Here is a 17,577-nt window from a genome sequence, read left to right on the forward strand (position 1 = left end):
ATTTTTCACTGCGATTCATTCACCGTAACCGCGGCAATGCCTGACTTTGTTGAATTTAGCAACGGCCCCAAGCGTGTCTTAGCCAATCAGTTTGCAGAGCGTTCATTAATATCCGCTTCTGATTGGCTGAAACGGGAGGCGGCCACCTCAGTGCTTCTCGTGGATTCACCCTCAAATAATTCCGACTTCTCCTTGGCTGAAGGTTCTCTTCGGTGACTGTGTTGCGTTAGCTGTCTGTCATAGTTTAAGCGTTTGATCTACAATGTCTGGTCGTGTTCTGGTCGGAGTTAAGCGGGTCATTGACTACGCTGTAAAGGTAATGTTGTTTTTCTCCTAAAAACTGCTTATTTACGTTTTAAAATAGGTTTTCATGCGCTCACTCGCTTGACTTTCTATGCTCTACAAGCTAACATTAGCCTGCTAACGCCAGTTGACAGTGGCACCACTCGACTAACTGTTCAAATATGTCACAGATAACCTGACTGTGTGCGGATAAATTCAGATAATCTCCTTGCAAAATGAAACATGAAATTTTAAATATTATTGTTAGTAACACAACTATGTCTGAAGTCTTGCTAGTTACCTGTCTGACAGATGTTTTCAAGTTGTGTAACATGTCTGGTTGGGCATCTGTCATGTCCTTCTTGGCATCAGGTTAGGATAATTTTCCCATTTAAAAGTGGCATGTAAAACAATCGTGTATGGAGCAGTCAAATAGTTTCTGTAATCAGATTGTTGTTTTCCCTTTAAGTGTTCTCATGGAGGTGAAACGGAGCCCCATAATCAATACGTGTTTCATGTAACACTCCTGCTTCAGCTGCCCTCAACAGGATCTGCACAGTGTCAGTGCCACTGATAGTGCTGATACCACTGCTAGTTCTGTATCAGACAACAAATATATTGAGTCAGGAAAAGTAAACTGTTTTTTTCCTTTGAAAATTGTCTCTGATTTGGCACACATTCATATTTTCTTGGTATGTCAGATTGAGTCTTCTAAAATCAGGATGCAATTTGCGATGTTAGGTTGCTTGTTACGAGGATTTTTTTTTAATATTGTTAATGTTGTGTTTTATGTACTGATCTGGCAGCATTATTATAAGAATGCATATTTGAAATGTGAGTGTTTCATACATGTGAAGCTAGACTCAGAGCCAGATACATTTGGATGCCCTTGTCTTCATAAAACTGTGTTCTGATGACTTGTAGTTCAAGGAAATCTTATAGCCACAGCATACATTGCTAATAAGAAAACATGGGTCTGCTTTTATATGAAGCAACAGCTTGGGGAACACTTTCCCCTGTTCCAGCATAGCCGTGCCCTCATGCGCAAATCCAGTTAGAAAGAAATGTTTTTCAAGTTTGATATTGAAGAGCTGACTGTCGGCACTGACCATTGACCCCAGCGTCATTAAGTGCTTTTGGTGTGAATAGAAACATGTGCTGTAAACCAGGTCTTATCACTAAATACCAGCATCGAACCTCGATATTACTCTTATGACTGAATGAGGTCAAATCTCCATGGCCAGCTTCCACAGTCTTGTGGAAAGTCATGGGTTGTAATTGCAGCACATCAATGTGTCACGTGTCAGACGGTTGCTGTAATATTGCACCCCTGTAGTGGCTCTGTCCTGATGCAGTGTTTCTCTACAGATTCGTGTGAAGCCAGATAACAGTGGTGTGGTGACGGATGGCGTTAAGCACTCAATGAACCCCTTCTGTGAGATCGCTGTGGAGGAGGCGGTCAAGCTGAAGGAGAAGAAGCTCATTAAGGAGGTTGTGGCTGTCAGTTGTGGGCCACAGCAGTCACAGGTGGGTGAGATGGGACCAGACTCTACACCACTGTGTTGTTAATCAATGTCCTCGAAAAGTACAGGATTTTTTTGGCAGTTTACCTACTTTTAAATGAGGTTGTTTTTTTTTTGTCATAGTTTCAAGCTTTTGGAGTTTGTTGTTGTTGCTGCCTGTGCTTCAGCTTTGTCAGTGGACTTGACTAATTGGGATGGGGGGGGGGCGGAATGGTAGAGAGGGGATAATGTTGCAGTTACTGAATAAAGTGTCATGTAAACAGTTGGAGATATTAAATAGTTGAATAGTATAATTCAAAATCGCTCTTACGTTGCATAATGAAGGACTTTAGTTGGATTAAATACTCTGCTTATTTAGTGTATTATTTGCCAGTACTGCATGTAAAATTACAAAAATAATTTCACAGTATTAGTCTTTTATTTCACCATATACACACGTGGACAAAATTGTTGGTACCCCTCAGTTAAAGAAGGAAAAACCCACAATTCTCACTGAAATCACTTGAAACTCACAAAAGTAACAATAAATAAAAAATTATTGAAAATTAAATAATCAAAAACAGCCATTACTTTTGAATTGTTGATTAACATAATTATTAAAAAAAACAAACTAATGAAACAGGCCTGGACAAAAACGATGGTACCTCTATAAAAGATTGAAAACTATTTGACCAGAGTGACATGATTAACTCAGGTGTGTCATTTAATTGACATCACAGGTGTTTCCAAACTCATAATCAGTCAGTCTGCCTATTTAAAGGGAGACAAGTAGTCACCCTGCTGTTTGGTGAAAAGGTGTGTACCACACTGAACATGGACAACAGAAAGCGAAGGAGAGAATTGTCCCAGGACATCCGAAAAAAAATTATAGACAAACATCTTAAAGGTGAAGGCTGTAAGACCATCTCTAAACAGCTTGAAGTTCCTGTGACAACAGTGGCTCATATTATTCAGAAGTTCAAGACCCACGGGACAGTAGCCAACCTCCCTGGACGTGGCCGCAAGAGGAAAATTGATGACAAATCAAGAGACGGATCGGTCGAATTGTATCCAAAGAGCCCAGAGCAACCTCCAAAGAAATTAAAGGTGAACTCCAAGGCCAAGGTACATCAGTGTCAGATCGCACCATTCGTCGTTGTTTGAGCCAAAGTGGACTTCATGGGAGACGACCAAGGAGGACACCACTGCTGAAAAAAACTCATAAAAAAGCCAGACTGGAATTTGCAAAAATGCATGTTGACAAGCCACAAAGCTTCTGGGAGAATGTCCTTTGGACAGATGAGACCAAACTGGAGCTTTTTGGTAAGGCACATCAACTCTATGTTCATAGACTCAAAAACCAAGCATACGAAGAAAAGAACACTGTCCCTACGGTGAAACATGGAGGAGGCTCAGTAATGTTTTGGGGCTGCTTTGCTGCATCTGGCACAGGGTGTCTTGAAAGTGTGCAAGGTACGATGAAATCTGAAGACTATCAAGGCATTCTGGAGAGAAATGTGCTGCCTAGTGTCAGAAAGCTTGGTCTCAGTCGCAGGTCATGGGTCTTCCAACAGGACAACGATCCAAAACACACAGCCAAAAACACCCAAGAATGGCTGAGAGAAAAGCGTTGGACTATTCTAAAGTGGCCTTCTATGAGCCCAGATCTGAATCCCATTGAACATATGTGGAAGGAGCTGAAACATGCCATTTGGAGAAGACACCCATCAAACCTGAGACAACTGGAGCTGTTTGCTCATGAGGAGTGGGCCAAAATACCTGTTGACAGCTGCAGAATGCTCATTGACAAATACAGAAATCGTTTAATTGCAGTGATTGCCTCAAAAGGTTGTGCAACAAAATATTAAGTTATGGGTACCATCATTTTTGTCCAGCCCTATTTCATTAGTTTGTTTTTTTAAATAATTATGTTAATCAACAATTCAAAAGTGATGGCTGATTTTGATTATTTAATTTTCAATAAATTTTTATTTATTGTTACTTTTGTGCGTTTCAAGTGATTTCAGTGAGAATTGTGGGTTTTTCCTTCTTTAACTGAGGGGTACCAACAATTTTGTCCACGTGTGTATATTGATCTATCACCAAATTCACCACTATATTTACTGATGTAAGGCTTTTTATTTATATGAGCAGAATTCTATGTACACAAAGAGTACAAGAACCATTAGAGAATAACTCATAACACCAGATTTTCAGACTCTTAAAGTGTGAAAACTTGAGAATTATTCCAAAAATTGAAAGAAATGGTTGTGGATAGTTACATTAAAAAGCAATTATGATATCTTTAGGTGAATGTGATGAAAATTTTAAGAGCATACCACATTTGGTTGGGTAACAAAGTCAAATTTTTTTAAACATCCTCTAGCCAAGAACAAGTTTTTGACCTATATTTCCTCCTCACTTAGGAGACCATCCGTACTGCCCTTGCTATGGGCGCTGACCGCGGCATACACGTGGAGGTGGCTGGAAAAGACTATGAAACCCTCGGGCCCTTGCAGGTCTCCAAGATCATGGCTGCTTTGGCCACGAAGGAAGACGCTCAACTCCTCATCCTTGGAAAACAGGTTAAAGATGAGGATGTATTTCACTTAATATGTTCTCTTACGCTCACGTGTTCTGCTCATTTAATGACTCGGGCTGCTTTCGTAGGCCATCGATGACGACTGCAATCAGACTGGCCAGATGACAGCGGCCTTACTGGACTGGCCTCAGGTGAGTTAAATCCAATTATTCTACACAAGACTCACTCAACCTGTCTACCAAATAGGAACATCAGGTTTGACCTAAACATGACCTGACTCCTAAATGTCAATTAGAATGTCTCAGTTGTTATTTTTTCCTGTTCTTCACAAGTATGGTGAGCCAGTGCTGGTATTTGCTGTCAGCGCTGCCTTATCAAGGTTAGTGGAGACTGGTTTGAGTCAGTAGGAGCGACAGCGACCCTGCACAGATCAGCAAGGCAGGTCAAAGGCTGCATGAAGTGAACTTCTACTGGATAACCAATAGATGGAGCACTTCGGTAGCATATCTTAATGTCAGGTTGAGCAGTTTAAGGCTCATATTATGATGTAAATCCAACAATCTAGTCAGTTTATTCACATCTGTTTATTCATCTAGATAAAGAGATACTTGCTTCATTAAACATTATTGCTACTGTTACATTTTATAGTTAATAGCTGGTGTAGGAATATTTACAGTTGAAGTTGTAGTTACACTTGCCAACCAGCAGATGGGGTACATTTACTGCCTCCTTTTTGTCTGCTCTGTACAATGTAAGGTTAGAATTGTTGAAACAGTATTTCTGACGATAAAAAGTGTATGATTTTATGCCTTTGTGTTGTATTTCTATCTTGCAGGGTACATTTGCCTCAGAGGTGTCACTGGATGGAGACAAAGTGAAGGTGGTGAGAGAAATTGATGGTGGCCTGGAAACTATTAAAATCAGCACACCGGCAGTGTTGACCGCAGACCTTCGACTCAACACCCCCAGATATGCCACCCTGCCTAATATCATGGTAGGTAGCAGTGAATTGTGCTGGGAATTACAAGAGGCGAGAAAAAGGCCTGAAGCTCATGTTGGTGATTTCTTTAACCAAATTAGACCTCGACATAAATTTAGATTCTTTGCTACCTAATAGTGTCTCAACTCGTACAAATCATTTCAGCAGTTATGAGAAGCTCTAAAGATTGTATATATATCGCCCTTCCCCTGTGATTCCCTCCTTTCAGAAAGCCAAGAAGAAGAAGATTGCCAATGTGAAGCCTGCGGACTTAGGGGTGGACCTCACATCACGGCTGGAGGTGTTGAAAGTGGAGGAGCCCCCGCAGAGGGAGGCGGGAGTGAAGGTGGAGACGGTGGAAGACCTGGTGGGCAAACTTAAGGAGACAGGGAGGATATAGAGATTCAGGAACACAAGCACAGGAGTGCAGACACTAGCAGAAGGGTAGGTATTGGTGTATTTATCAACATGGAGTCTGAGCAAAATCAGACTGAAGCAGTCTAACAAACTAAATAGGTCAATACACTTTAAAAGAAGGGATCCTGAAAACATTATGCAATGATTTGCACAGATATACTGTTCTACTACAGCTAATAATTGTAGTCATTAACAATCTGTTCATCTTTTTACTTTATTTAATCAAGCAATGCTGTAACAAAGGTTGGAACTTCTAAAAATTATGTCTTCACATGTCCTGTTTTGTGAAAACATATTTGATCTTTAACTTTCTAAAATCCTTAAATCCGGTGAGCCTGACACACCCCAATTTGCCTTTTATTAAACAGTGGGATGACAGGAGAAGCAAGAAAGGTTTTTAGTCCAACTCACAAATGTTGATGCTGGAGTAAAGGGTTTGCATTTTAACACCAAAGGCACTAAGGGCTCCAATTATTAGAACAGTTGTGGATTCATTTTCATAGAATGTTGTAGCTCTGATTGCAGCAGGTGATGCTAAATTAAGTTTCCTTTGTCGAATCTTTAGCAGAAACTTATAACTCCTATTATCTTAAAAGTTTGGTGGGGGAAGAAGTCACTTTTACATCACAACATCAAGTAATTATAACACCTATACATTTTGAAGTGATTTAATAGGCTGAAGTTTATTATAACAGTTTCTTGGATAAGTGGCAATGGATCATTACTGAATAATTTATTTGAGAAGACTGCATACCAAAAATTAATTACTCTCCTTACACTTATTTCTGGGCCTTGATTGTGACTTTGAAGTATGCAGCAAAGTTACCTTATGTGATGAATGATAGAATTGTGCACTTAGAACATTAATATCCTTTTTATATCACCATCTACTCATTTGTTTCAAAAAATCTAATTAATTTATTTAACAAAGCGTATTATGTGTCTTATGGCGATGTAAGTAAAACTCATTAAAGATGTTAATTGCCTCTCTTGTCTTGTATTACATATCTACATTCTTTTCTCTCCTTGCAGGATTCTCTAATGAATCACAAGGCCACATTACATAAGCACACCCAGGGGACTCGCTTATGTATTGTTCTGATCCCTCTGTTTGACACCATGGTTCCTGATGATATGCAGAGAAGTACTGAGATGCACTGTCCTGCAGTCAGACAACCCTACAAGAATCACCCTGTGTTTAATGTGCATTTTAACTTCCATGGGTGGATCATTTGTATCATAGGATCCTAATGTGGCCTTGGAAGAGCAGTCTTTATGCAATGATTTAAACCCATGCTGCTGTTAATATTAAAATGTCTATTAAATCTACCGTAATGGTGCATTTTGCCCGTAGCTCCACAACACTGTTTAATTTTGTAAGTTTGTAGTCACACGTGTTTAAAGGTGCAGTTTTTGTAATGATATATGTAAATATGGACCCAAACATGTAGAGATGATTATGTCCAAAATTAGCATCACAACTACTGGTAATCTGTATAGCTAGGGAAATTCTAACTGGGTTTCAGGACTGAAAAGACAGCGTCTCTCAGTATGTGCAAAGGAAAGTGATCTAAAATCTGACTTGTACCTTAAGCGCCTCAATTCTCTGTGGATTGTACAGAACCTTACCATGACAATAAAACAGCCAGTCTTTTTCATATCTACAGCAGTGACTGTTCTTCTATTTCTTTTTAAAGTGCTTGCTCAAACAGAATCGCTGGATTTGTTGGGTTTCTCTCGGTAATACAATATGGTACGGTCTTCTTGACCTTACAGTGTGATGCGCCCTGAGCTGACTTATGTTGTGAATTGGTGCTATATAAATAAAAATAAGCTAAAAGTTGTATTCTTTTTGTTTTTAACGCCTGTTTTCCATTACCAGATCCAAGAAATCAAGGTATTAATAACATTTCTTGTGAGTAAAACCTCTGCACTGAAAATTTTAGAAGTTTGTAGGTACAATCATAATGGTCTGTTGTGTTATTGTTGGTAAAGGTGGAACTAGTTTTAACTATTTGATATCCGGCTGCAGCAATGCTCATTTCTGCCAGTTATATTTTAATATAACCAGTTGCTTGAAATTTTCAGAAAATAGTGACCAATGTTCGACAAGAAAACCTCTTAGTTGTTAAAATTTACAAAAGGAAACAGCAAATCTTGCATTTATGTTGGGACCATTACATGTTGATGTTGTAAATGAAAAATGATTATTTTAATCGTAAATGAATTTCTAATCAATTTTCTGTCAATCAACTAACCGTAAAGAATTATTGTATGTGACAATTTTGTAAACTGTAAAATAACCAAAGCTAGCTGTACTCTTTGAAATCTAAAGGAGTAGTATAATGTATAAAGCAACAAAATAGAAATACTTAAAGTACGGTACAAGTACCTCAGTGTTGTACTTAAGTGCAGCACTTAACTAAATGTACCAATGGATGCAGTCTAATAGAACAGCTCTGAACTTCACCCTGCTTTCATAAAGGTTATAATAAACAATCTGATGTACAGAGGTGTTGACTGAACTTTATGATGGTTTTCGAAGATGTGGTTTGCCCTGCTGTTGGACTGTAATGTGGTAGTTATAGTGAAAGATATTTAATCTTTGTCTGATATGAAGGCGATTGACAAAATGTTAGAATCAAAACTGAAAATGACCTTTCTAAAACATTTCCAAACAACATTTTAAGTTTCATGAGAACAGAGGGCCAAAATGTTGAGAGAGTCCTATATCAGATTCAAAAGGCAGCTACTTGTGCAATGTTATTTTGGCCTGCTTTGTTTCACAGGTTGTGTTTGTGTTCATTTTGAATATTGTTTTTTTTTTTAAAAGCCTCTTCCCAGGCACGTTCATTCGTGATATAAAAAAATGACATTGTGAGAAAATTTTTAAAAATATATCACAATATTAAAGCTGCTGCAACTGTAATAAGACTTTCATTCAAATAGAGAAGACCAAACCATTTCCTGGTAATATATAATTTACTGTTTCATTTGTAGAAGTCAGTTATATTGGTCTGTATGTAATTGATTGAACAAGCATTTTTCCTAAAATTTGATAATTCAGTACGAGAGGGTTTACTTTGACTTTACATGTTATGTGTGTAAATTTGAGTTGCAACCAGGGCCTGTCATTCACTGTCTTATATTGCTGTTTGTTGACTGTTTTGATGAGAGTGCCAGCAAGAAAGGGCAGCACAGAGGCCAAGATACATCAAAATTTCCTACATTAAAAAAAGAAAAAATAAATCACTTTGTACTTGTATACTGAAAAGGAAACAGCAAACGACATCACTTTTTCTTCCTATCAAAACAGAAAGAAAATATCTACTGTTTGGTGTAATTAGATGGGCGTGGCCTCACGTGAACAGTCAGGCTTTGACTCGGCACAGGTGAGCCGCTCATGCGCCTCTGACAGTAGCAGGTCGAGCTCACAGAAGGAGACACGAGACCCTCCGAGACTAAAAGGACACTTTTAAGGTCCTGGTTTTCTGTTGGAATTCAAACTTTTAAATTAGCTAACTGCTAAAATGACGTTGCAGGAGAAACCGAGGAGAGTTTTTCAGGCCGTTTTCTTTAGCCTGTCTCTTCAAGGTGAGAATAAAACCCAAACCCTGGCTTTATTTTTGAAAACTTGACGCTTATTTGAATTGCATACTAACTGCAGCAAAAAGGGATGTCTGTGTTAATGGCTGACATTGTTCTTCTGTGCTCTGTTAGAGGTTCAACCTCAGTAATTGTATTTTTTTGTCATTATTTTATACAATAGCCAAACTAGGCTAAGTTGTCCCTATTTGGCTTCATTTAGACAATTAATGATTTTTTTTCCTCTAAGCTAAGAACTTGGTTCTGTCCCGACAGGTGTCTGCAGTCAACTGGTGATTACTCTTGCTGGTCCCACTGTGGTGAATGAAATAGCTGGCAACAATGTGACTCTGTCTGTGTCCTTGAGTGGTGCCTCCGACGCAGCAGTTGTCTGGTTTATGGGAGATCTTCCTGTTGGCACATGGATTCTAGACTCCACTGAAGATCCAGACATAGCTGAAAATCACAAGGATGTGCTCAAGATTGAGAGAAGTGGATCCCTAAGCTTTGTAAATGTGCCACTTGGCTATACAAGTAACTACACCGTTGAAATGACAAAGTCTGGACTGGGAAAAGTCTCGACTACTTTCACTCTGAAAATATTTGGTGAGTATACTATGGAGATGAGGTGCTGTTTTTGTGGGGCTGCTAAAACTTTATTTACGATGTTGATTCACTGATGCCATTGATGACTAAGTCACACGGATTTGGAGAAAAGGCTTCCAAAGCCACTGGATGTGTTTAGAAAAGCCACCAGATTTCCTCAAAATACTCTGTAGCTCAAGAGCAAGACCACATATTCTGCACTATATTTTATGGTTTACTTTAATCCTCATTTAGTGTCTCTTTCTAATATTTAAAAGTGCATCAAATATACTTTAAGGCTATATGGTTTTAAAGAGTAACTGCTTCCCCAGAGGATCCAGATACAATCTCCCTTGCTGGGTTTTGCTATAGACCAATACTTGGAATCCATCCCAGCTCCAGGGCTGCTAATACGTGGTGGTCTTTTTTTTTCTATTGAATATGGTCGAGGAATCCAAAAATGCACTGCTGAAATCACTCTAGAAAGTTTATCATTTGATGTTGGTTGTTGCTAGAGGTACGGACCTGTACCCATAGCCTGTGGACTACGGATACGGCACTTGCCATTTGCCCATCAGATACGCGAGATCTGGTCACGTGACTCCCGGTAGACACTGGAGGTACGGACCCGTAGCAGCGGTACTACAGGTACGGACCCTAAACCTGACCCTAACACTAACCCTAACCTTAACCTTTGCTTACCTTTCAACAGTTTGCAGTGGTTAGCAGCTTCTTGACTCGCGAGACTCGCGTATGGGTCCGTATCTGTCTGGCAAATGGAAAGTGCCGTACCCGTAGCCCGGGTCCGTATCTGTAGACACTACCTTTGATGTTTTACATCCAGCCTAGACTTGACATCATAATATAAGATTACAGTGGAGAACTTGAAATTAAAACGGGTGTAATAGACTTGATGACTACATCAACCTGTTATGGTATGCCTTCATGTTTCTGTTTACAGAAAACTTCCAGAACCTGACTCTGAGCACACAGCCAGACTTTGCCAAAGAGGGAACGGACCGGTTCACCTTGCAATATAGCATGCTGGAAGGAGTGGTTGAGCAACAGATGTGGTTCTTCAATGGCAGAGAGATAAAAACCAACTCGCATTATGTGGTTGAGCAAAGGAGCCTTGTGATCCTCGGCCCAAACCGAAGCGACACGGGACAGTACTCAGTGCACCTGATAAACCCCTTCAGCGGTGCAACTGCTCTTAAGAATGTCACTGTGCGGTGTAAGATTAACATATTTAATAGAAATTCTTTACCATGAGTGCCTTTTTACACGTCGGCCTCTGCTTGTAGCGACTTACGTCTCTCCTCTCTGCACTTTGTGGTCTGTTACAGATGGACCAGATGAGCCCACACTTGATGCCCAGCCAGCTAAGCTTTTCTATGTGGTGGGAGACTCTGTGAGGCTCTCCTGCCAGGCTGAGGGATACCCACAGCCAACTATTCAGTGGCTCTTTGGTGTTCAGATCCTTTCTAATTCCAACAAAGGAGTCCTAAATCTAACAGATATACAGGCCAGTCAAGGAGGTGTTTATACATGCAGTCTGCTCAACGAGGAGACTAACGAAAGACGTCAAAAGAACTTGACTTTAACTGTTTATGGTATGTGAAAAGCAGTAGTACTGTCTTAGGTGTGTGTATGCTTGTGACTGGATTTATAGTTTTTCATGTCTCTGTATTGTGGAAATTTGCCTGAATTATTCTTAATTTGTTTTGAGTATTATGGTGTAGTTACACCAGCAATGACAAAAACACTTTGGGATTTACATATCATTAAGACCCTATTTGTCATGTACAATTGTTTAAGTTGTTCTTTTTGCACCCATAAGGACCTTAGAACAATTGAGATTGTCTAAATGTATGTGTGTGTGTGTATATATATATATATATATATATATATGTATGTGTGTGTTTTCAAACGCTGCTGCTTAGGTTGTCTGATTCGCATTAATGATGCAAGATAAATTTTGTTTTGAGACAGACAGGCCGGTGGGCAACCCGATGTGTTCTGTGAAGTCTGTGAATAACACTGACCTGCAGTATCACTGTGGATGGATGGGGGGAACCCCACAGGCCCAGCTGTCTTTCCCAGCACTAAACAGCATGAGTACTGGAGCAGGACACATCAGCCTGAATGTCACTGCCTCAGATAACCTAAATGGAAAAACTGTTGAGTGCATGGCGTACCACCCACTGGAACAGAATCAGTGCAATATTACTGCAAGTAAGTTTTTAAGTTTTTTGTTTTTTTTCCACATGATAATCTAAGCAATTGTTCAAAAAAAATCTGATTCAAAGAATTGAGTAAGCAATATTATGTGCTTTATTGACTTTAGTAGCCAACCCTGAACAAGAACCTTATGTACTCCAGGCAGTCCAGTGGAGTTCCTTCCGCATGTAACAGCAGTTGACCGTGATGACAAAATACAAGTCACGATCCGCTGTGTCAGTGAGGCCTCACCTCAGGCTGTGGTGTCATGGTACAGAGGCAGCGAAGCTGTTACCAATGGGACAACGCACCAGATCAGCAATGACACCACACAACTTAAGATTCATGATTACAAATTCAACAATTCTCTCCTTCAAAACTACACATGCACGTGCCGCAACCCACTAGGCAGCCAAAGGAGGGAAGTTCTGCTACAAGGTACAGCATTACTATAAACCTGATTCTAAATACACTGAGGTACTGGAGTTTGTGTATTGTATACATTTTTTACTCTGCTACATTTTAGAGAATTTTATCACAAACCGGCTCAGCGAATGTGACAAAGGAAGGGAGACCAGTCAGGTTTTCAAATACAAACACAGTATTTTAATATACCTTAAATAGTTAAAGACAAAAGGAATGAGGTGTGACAAATGTTTACATCAGTAATGAGTGGAGTGCATGAGTGAGTGAGGATGTGTTGGTGCTGCGTGCAAAAGGAATCACCAACCGAACAAAAGGCAAACCAAGCTGTGGAGCCTGGGGGTGGGGGTGGGGGGGCTTTTGTAGCCTCCTAAAGCTCCACCAGGTGCCACATATTAGTCTAACGACCCTCCCTTTCTGCCAGCTCCTGCAGGAGCGGCTCACCTGCATGAGCAGAAAGGGAGGGGTCGTAGCAATTTTTAGAAGAAATTTTGATTCTCTGCTTCTCTTTGTATTATGTGATTGTAATTTAGATATTTGAGATTTTGACTGAACATATAAAGGCACTTTTTACCTGACATTTCAAACTTACAATTGATGATTAAATGGAAAATTAGTACCCTAAATAATGGTAAAATGAATTTATTAGTTGTAGCTCTAATTGAGTGACGTATTAGACCTGTATTTAGAATTTGTATGGCACAAGTAAAAAAAGTAGTTATTTTTTCCGTCAATGCCATACAATGCAGTGCAGTGAATATTTGTCACCTTTAATACTTTCAGGTTTCTATTGCTTTCAGCTTCCAATTTGAAGTACTACTAGCATTACTAGGAACAAAAGACACAATGAGCCCTCCAGAAGAGAGCTAAGTAATACCTCAGATTGCTATTTCTCTTTAAACAAAGCTCTCCAGTCTTTGTGCACCCTCAGCCTCCCTCCTGTCCTTTCTTGATCTCCCTTTGGCTCACAATCCCTCTCTCTCCAGGACCATCGATCTCAAATTTCAGTTTGTTCCCTAATCCAAATAGAACCACCGTCACGTTGAACTGGGAGGTCCCACATACATCTGTTGTCACAGGTAAAGTGGTAATTAACTCCAGGAGAGCAAAACTCCAAGAATATGTCTTAAACACACACACAAACCCAGCTGTCTTGTTTTTATTTTGCACATATAAGCAGATCTCCTCAGGAAGAATGCTGACAGTGTTGAAAACAGAAACTCAGGATAGAATATAAGGGTGTAAATATTATGTAACATCTGACGCCACGAGCTGAGCAGGGCTGTGTTATGGGAAAAATATTTTAGGGACGAAACTACTGTGAATAGCAAATGTCAGCTGTTTCCATGTCTCTTGTTTCTATGTACATAATACAGCAATATTCTCCTAATAGGCATGTGATATTGATCAATCTGGATTAGTGATTGAACTGCTCTGATGCGACAAAACAAAATTCTGTTTGATTTTGCAAAGGCTTTGACATCCAAATGAAAGGGCCAGCTCAAAATTCTACAGCCACCCGCAGTGGTGGCAGCTCAGACGGATATCGCACCATCCTGAAATTACCAGGCTCTGATAGGAGTGTGGATATTTCAAACCTCGATCCTGACTTGACCTACCGGTTTCGGGTCATCCCCAAAGCTCATCTGACTGCAGGAGAGCCGTCTAAGGTCCAAAGAATTGGTCCAGGTATGAAACATTTGTGTGTGTTTAAGCAACACTTTTTTTTTTCTTTTTTTTTTTTTTTTAATCACAAGGTTTGTGTTTGTGCGGCAGCAGTAGAATTACTGGTTACAGTCTGTTCTGTTAAAACTAGTCAAAGGGCTAAGTGGTCCTGCCATTGCTGGCATCGCAGCCGGAATCCCCTGCAGCCTTCTCTTCCTGCTTCTCCTGGTCGGCCTCATCTGCTTCTATGTCTATTGGAAGAAGAGCAAAAGTACGTGAAGCTAAGCACTTAAAGAAAATCACATTTCAAACACGCTGACTATTTGCCTTCTGTGGTAAGAGTTTTCACCTTTCTTTTTTTTCCCCTGTGTCTTGTAGGCCATCAGCCAAGATATCCTGTTTCCAGAGTCCCTGAGAAGGTCTGAATCAATTACTGGCCAACATAGTAAATGTGCAGAAATTTATCTCTGTAGCTTCAGATAAACTAATGGTTACAGGTGACGGGAGCCTACAGAGTGTAATATATGTCCCATTCTTTACATGAGATGGATTTATGTCTTGTGACTCTCAGGTAAAAACAACCCAGCTAGATATAACTACTCGTAACCGGCTGACAGAAGGGGTGAAGGCTCCCCCTGACTACAACAGATTCCAGCAGGTAGTATATAATAGAAAATAAATATACAGAGTGGAAGTCCTTTGTCACGTCACAACAAATGAACTGGCTTGTTTGTTTTCTTCCAGACTCCTTCTGAAAGGTCTGTGGCTTTGCCTACATTTGTCCCTCCACCTCCACTGCCTACCAGAGCTGCCACAACTGTCTAAGCTTAACATTTGCTTTGATGTATATATTGTAAAGCATGACTTATTTGTATGTTTTTAAATAACTGAAAGGTATTGTATGTATTTATATATATATATATTTAACTTGAATAAGGATCTGTGTAAACATTTGCTGAATTTTTTTTAAAGCAAATCAATAGCCTGCCATTTCTTACAGAACAGTAAATCACTCAAAACATCAACGGTTTTTGAATGGAGAAGAATGAGGAATCCCTGCCTCTGAATACTCAGAAATCCCTCTTTTTTGTAATTAAGTGAAAATTATTAAAAATTCAAGTTAGTGTATTGTCCTGCTACTTGACAGTTTTATTACCAAGAGTCTGTTTTGTGATATTTTATGGGCTTTTCTTGATATGTGCTGCTGACAGCAATGGCTGGAGTCATTGCATTTTATTGTCTGTACGTGTGTACGCTGATTAGACAAAACATTCAAACCAGCTGCCTAATATTGTGTGAGCCCTGCTTATGTCGCTTATACAGCTCTGACCCATTGGGACATGGACACTGGACCTTTGGGGGTGTCCCGTGGGTCTTCTGTGGATCTGACTTGTTCTGTCACACTTCATGAATGCACTGGAGGTGAACACCCTGAGCTCTGTCATGTTTCTCAAGCTGTTACTGGTCAGGTTTGGCACATAGTGAGGTGCTCGTCCTGTTAAAGGAGGCTACTGCCGTTGCTGAATGCTGTTGCCATATTCAGTTGTGTAGTTTGAGGTTTATTTCACTCTTTGTCCTTATGCTGTGACTACCAATTAGTTTGGTCTTTGATACTTCAGTGCCCGAAGGATGTTCGCATGCTGTTTAAGAGAAACGAGCAGGATTTCTGCCACAATTCATGGAAAGATTCATGACATGAAGAACCCAAAGCTTCCAGGCTTTGCTGCTGCAATCCCTGGCAAAAAAAAAAATCATTCAGAATTGAGTGATTCCATATTTTTTTCTCTCTGCTTGATCTAAAAAAGCAATTATTGACTACCACATTTTTTTCTTGATTTCTTTTAGTGTTTAAAGCCAGAAAATTGACATTTTAAGTGACTTTTGTGACATGTCTGTGATCTGCTTTTTCTCTACAAAATTAAACAATTAAATGAGCATCCTCCAAGACTGGTGATTCTATATATTTTTTTGCCAAGGATTAATATAATTTTTATCTTTTTATTTATAATTATTCTTGGAAACATTTAAAAAACCAAACCTGTTCAGCACTGTCGCCTCGCAGCTTGAAAATCCCCAGTTCGTGTCCTGGCCTGGACCTGGATTCTTTCTATATGGAGTTTGCATGTTCTCTGTGCATGTGTCCAAAATATGCTTAGGTAATTGGTGATTTTAAATAGTTTGTAGGTGTGTAGAATGTGCTTGTTTGTCTCTGTGTGTATCTGTGCTACACTGAGTTCCAGTGCTGCTCCTCAGCAAACCTATGAGTGATGTCATGAATGGTTTGTCCACATTTTTCGAGATAAAAAGTGACATTTTTTGGAAGCTCCTTTGCTACAATATATGATCAGCATATGATGATCCATTGCTTTTTCCTTGTGATTTTCTTTTATAATTAGATGCTACTGCCTTTCAACTCCTCCTCTCTTTTACTTTGAGGTGTACAGTGCTGGGGAAGTGGTGAGTCAAAGGGGGAATATAGTTGTGGACTTCTCTCAACACTGATGTTTGCTATTTGATGCAATCTGCTACAGACACAGACTAGACATTGTTGCAATTAGGACAGTTCAGGTAGAATTATTATTGGCTCCATTCCATTAAGTGTCCCAGCAAACCATGTTGGGGAACTAGACTGCACAAAAGCAGGATCACCCTAAAGTGGACCACAGTTGTCATTAATACATCTCAGCGTTAGCTTCCGTATCTTGTCATAGTGTCTGTTGTGGTGAGCTGAAGTTTTAAAACTGTGCCATAGATGGTGCTATGGAGGTATGCTCAAGACATACCAGCATATGAATGATTCCAGCTCTTATAATAGTTTAACCCTATAGACAACGGCAAACTGTTAAGTTATTTTCTTCCGGTAAAAGTTTGTGCGCATCACTTTTAGGCGCTACAGTACAGCAGGGTTCTGTTTTTATTTATGATCAGTTGAAAAACACATCGCACTTCATTTCAGATGTGCTGGGGAGGTTCATAAATGCAGAGTGTGACTTACTTTCTGGAAAATTTCATAAGAGTTTGAGTAAGGCTTAAGTAATGTTTTCCCTTTCAAACACAGAATGATTGTAATAAATGTAATTTGTTTGCTTTCACGTCCTCTCCCTCAAGACAAATGGTCACCTGCAGGTTTGGCTATGAACATGTCTCTGATCTGTTTGGATGATTGCACCCATCATCCGTGTTAAACACACTTGCACCCACATCCAAGTCTGTCACTTTCTTTTAAGTAGATCCAGCAGGTGCCAAAATTCTATTATGTCTCTCAACCTTGAAAACATTCACAGGAAAATGTAGCTGAGTGTGTAAACCATAGATTATATGGTGTCAACAATGAAGTATGACTACTTTAATTTGTGATACTGCTGTCCCTTCATACT

The 17,577-nt window shown here is 39.7% G+C and overlaps 2 protein-coding genes across 2 annotated transcripts; both read left to right on the forward strand.

Moving 5' to 3' along the window:
• The first annotated feature begins 151 nt into the window (after positions 1–151).
• etfb (electron transfer flavoprotein subunit beta) lies at positions 152–7,566 on the forward strand. The gene is made up of 7 exons (XM_022205507.2): positions 152–316; positions 1,651–1,809; positions 4,211–4,369; positions 4,455–4,517; positions 5,162–5,320; positions 5,535–5,749; positions 6,755–7,566. Exons 1-6 carry the CDS (start codon positions 263–265, stop codon positions 5,703–5,705), a joined length of 765 nt encoding a protein of 254 aa, XP_022061199.2. The 5' UTR covers positions 152–262; the 3' UTR covers positions 5,706–5,749; positions 6,755–7,566.
• A 1,686-nt stretch (positions 7,567–9,252) lies between these two features.
• On the forward strand, positions 9,253–16,159 carry vsig10l (V-set and immunoglobulin domain containing 10 like). The gene is made up of 12 exons (XM_022205523.2): positions 9,253–9,316; positions 9,563–9,913; positions 10,854–11,126; positions 11,239–11,505; positions 11,885–12,127; positions 12,275–12,550; positions 13,522–13,614; positions 14,009–14,224; positions 14,352–14,471; positions 14,579–14,619; positions 14,772–14,858; positions 14,945–16,159. The coding sequence occupies exons 1-12, from the start codon at positions 9,253–9,255 to the stop codon at positions 15,023–15,025; spliced, it is 2,112 nt and encodes a 703-aa protein (XP_022061215.1). The 3' UTR covers positions 15,026–16,159.
• Positions 16,160–17,577: the final 1,418 nt, after the last annotated feature.

This window comes from Acanthochromis polyacanthus, chromosome 12 (genome assembly GCF_021347895.1).
Source record: "Acanthochromis polyacanthus isolate Apoly-LR-REF ecotype Palm Island chromosome 12, KAUST_Apoly_ChrSc, whole genome shotgun sequence".
In the NCBI taxonomy this organism is placed as follows: domain Eukaryota; kingdom Metazoa; phylum Chordata; class Actinopteri; family Pomacentridae; genus Acanthochromis; species Acanthochromis polyacanthus.

What these genes read in the sequence shown, in the direction of transcription:
- vsig10l (XM_022205523.2), top strand. Translation starts at nt 9,253, where the DNA reads ATGACGTTGCAGGAGAAACCGAGGAGAGTTTTTCAGGCCGTTTTCTTT. An exon ending in CTTGACTTTAACTGTTTATG is followed by an intron (nt 11,506 to 11,884) that starts GTATGTGAAAAG and finishes GTTTTGAGACAG; the next exon opens with ACAGGCCGGTGGGCAACCCG. An exon ending in GGTCCAAAGAATTGGTCCAG is followed by an intron (nt 14,225 to 14,351) that starts GTATGAAACATT and finishes TGTTAAAACTAG; the next exon opens with TCAAAGGGCTAAGTGGTCCT.
- etfb (XM_022205507.2), top strand. Translation starts at nt 263, where the DNA reads ATGTCTGGTCGTGTTCTGGTCGGAGTTAAGCGGGTCATTGACTACGCT. An exon ending in TCATTGACTACGCTGTAAAG is followed by an intron (nt 317 to 1,650) that starts GTAATGTTGTTT and finishes GTTTCTCTACAG; the next exon opens with ATTCGTGTGAAGCCAGATAA. An exon ending in TCCTCATCCTTGGAAAACAG is followed by an intron (nt 4,370 to 4,454) that starts GTTAAAGATGAG and finishes CTGCTTTCGTAG; the next exon opens with GCCATCGATGACGACTGCAA.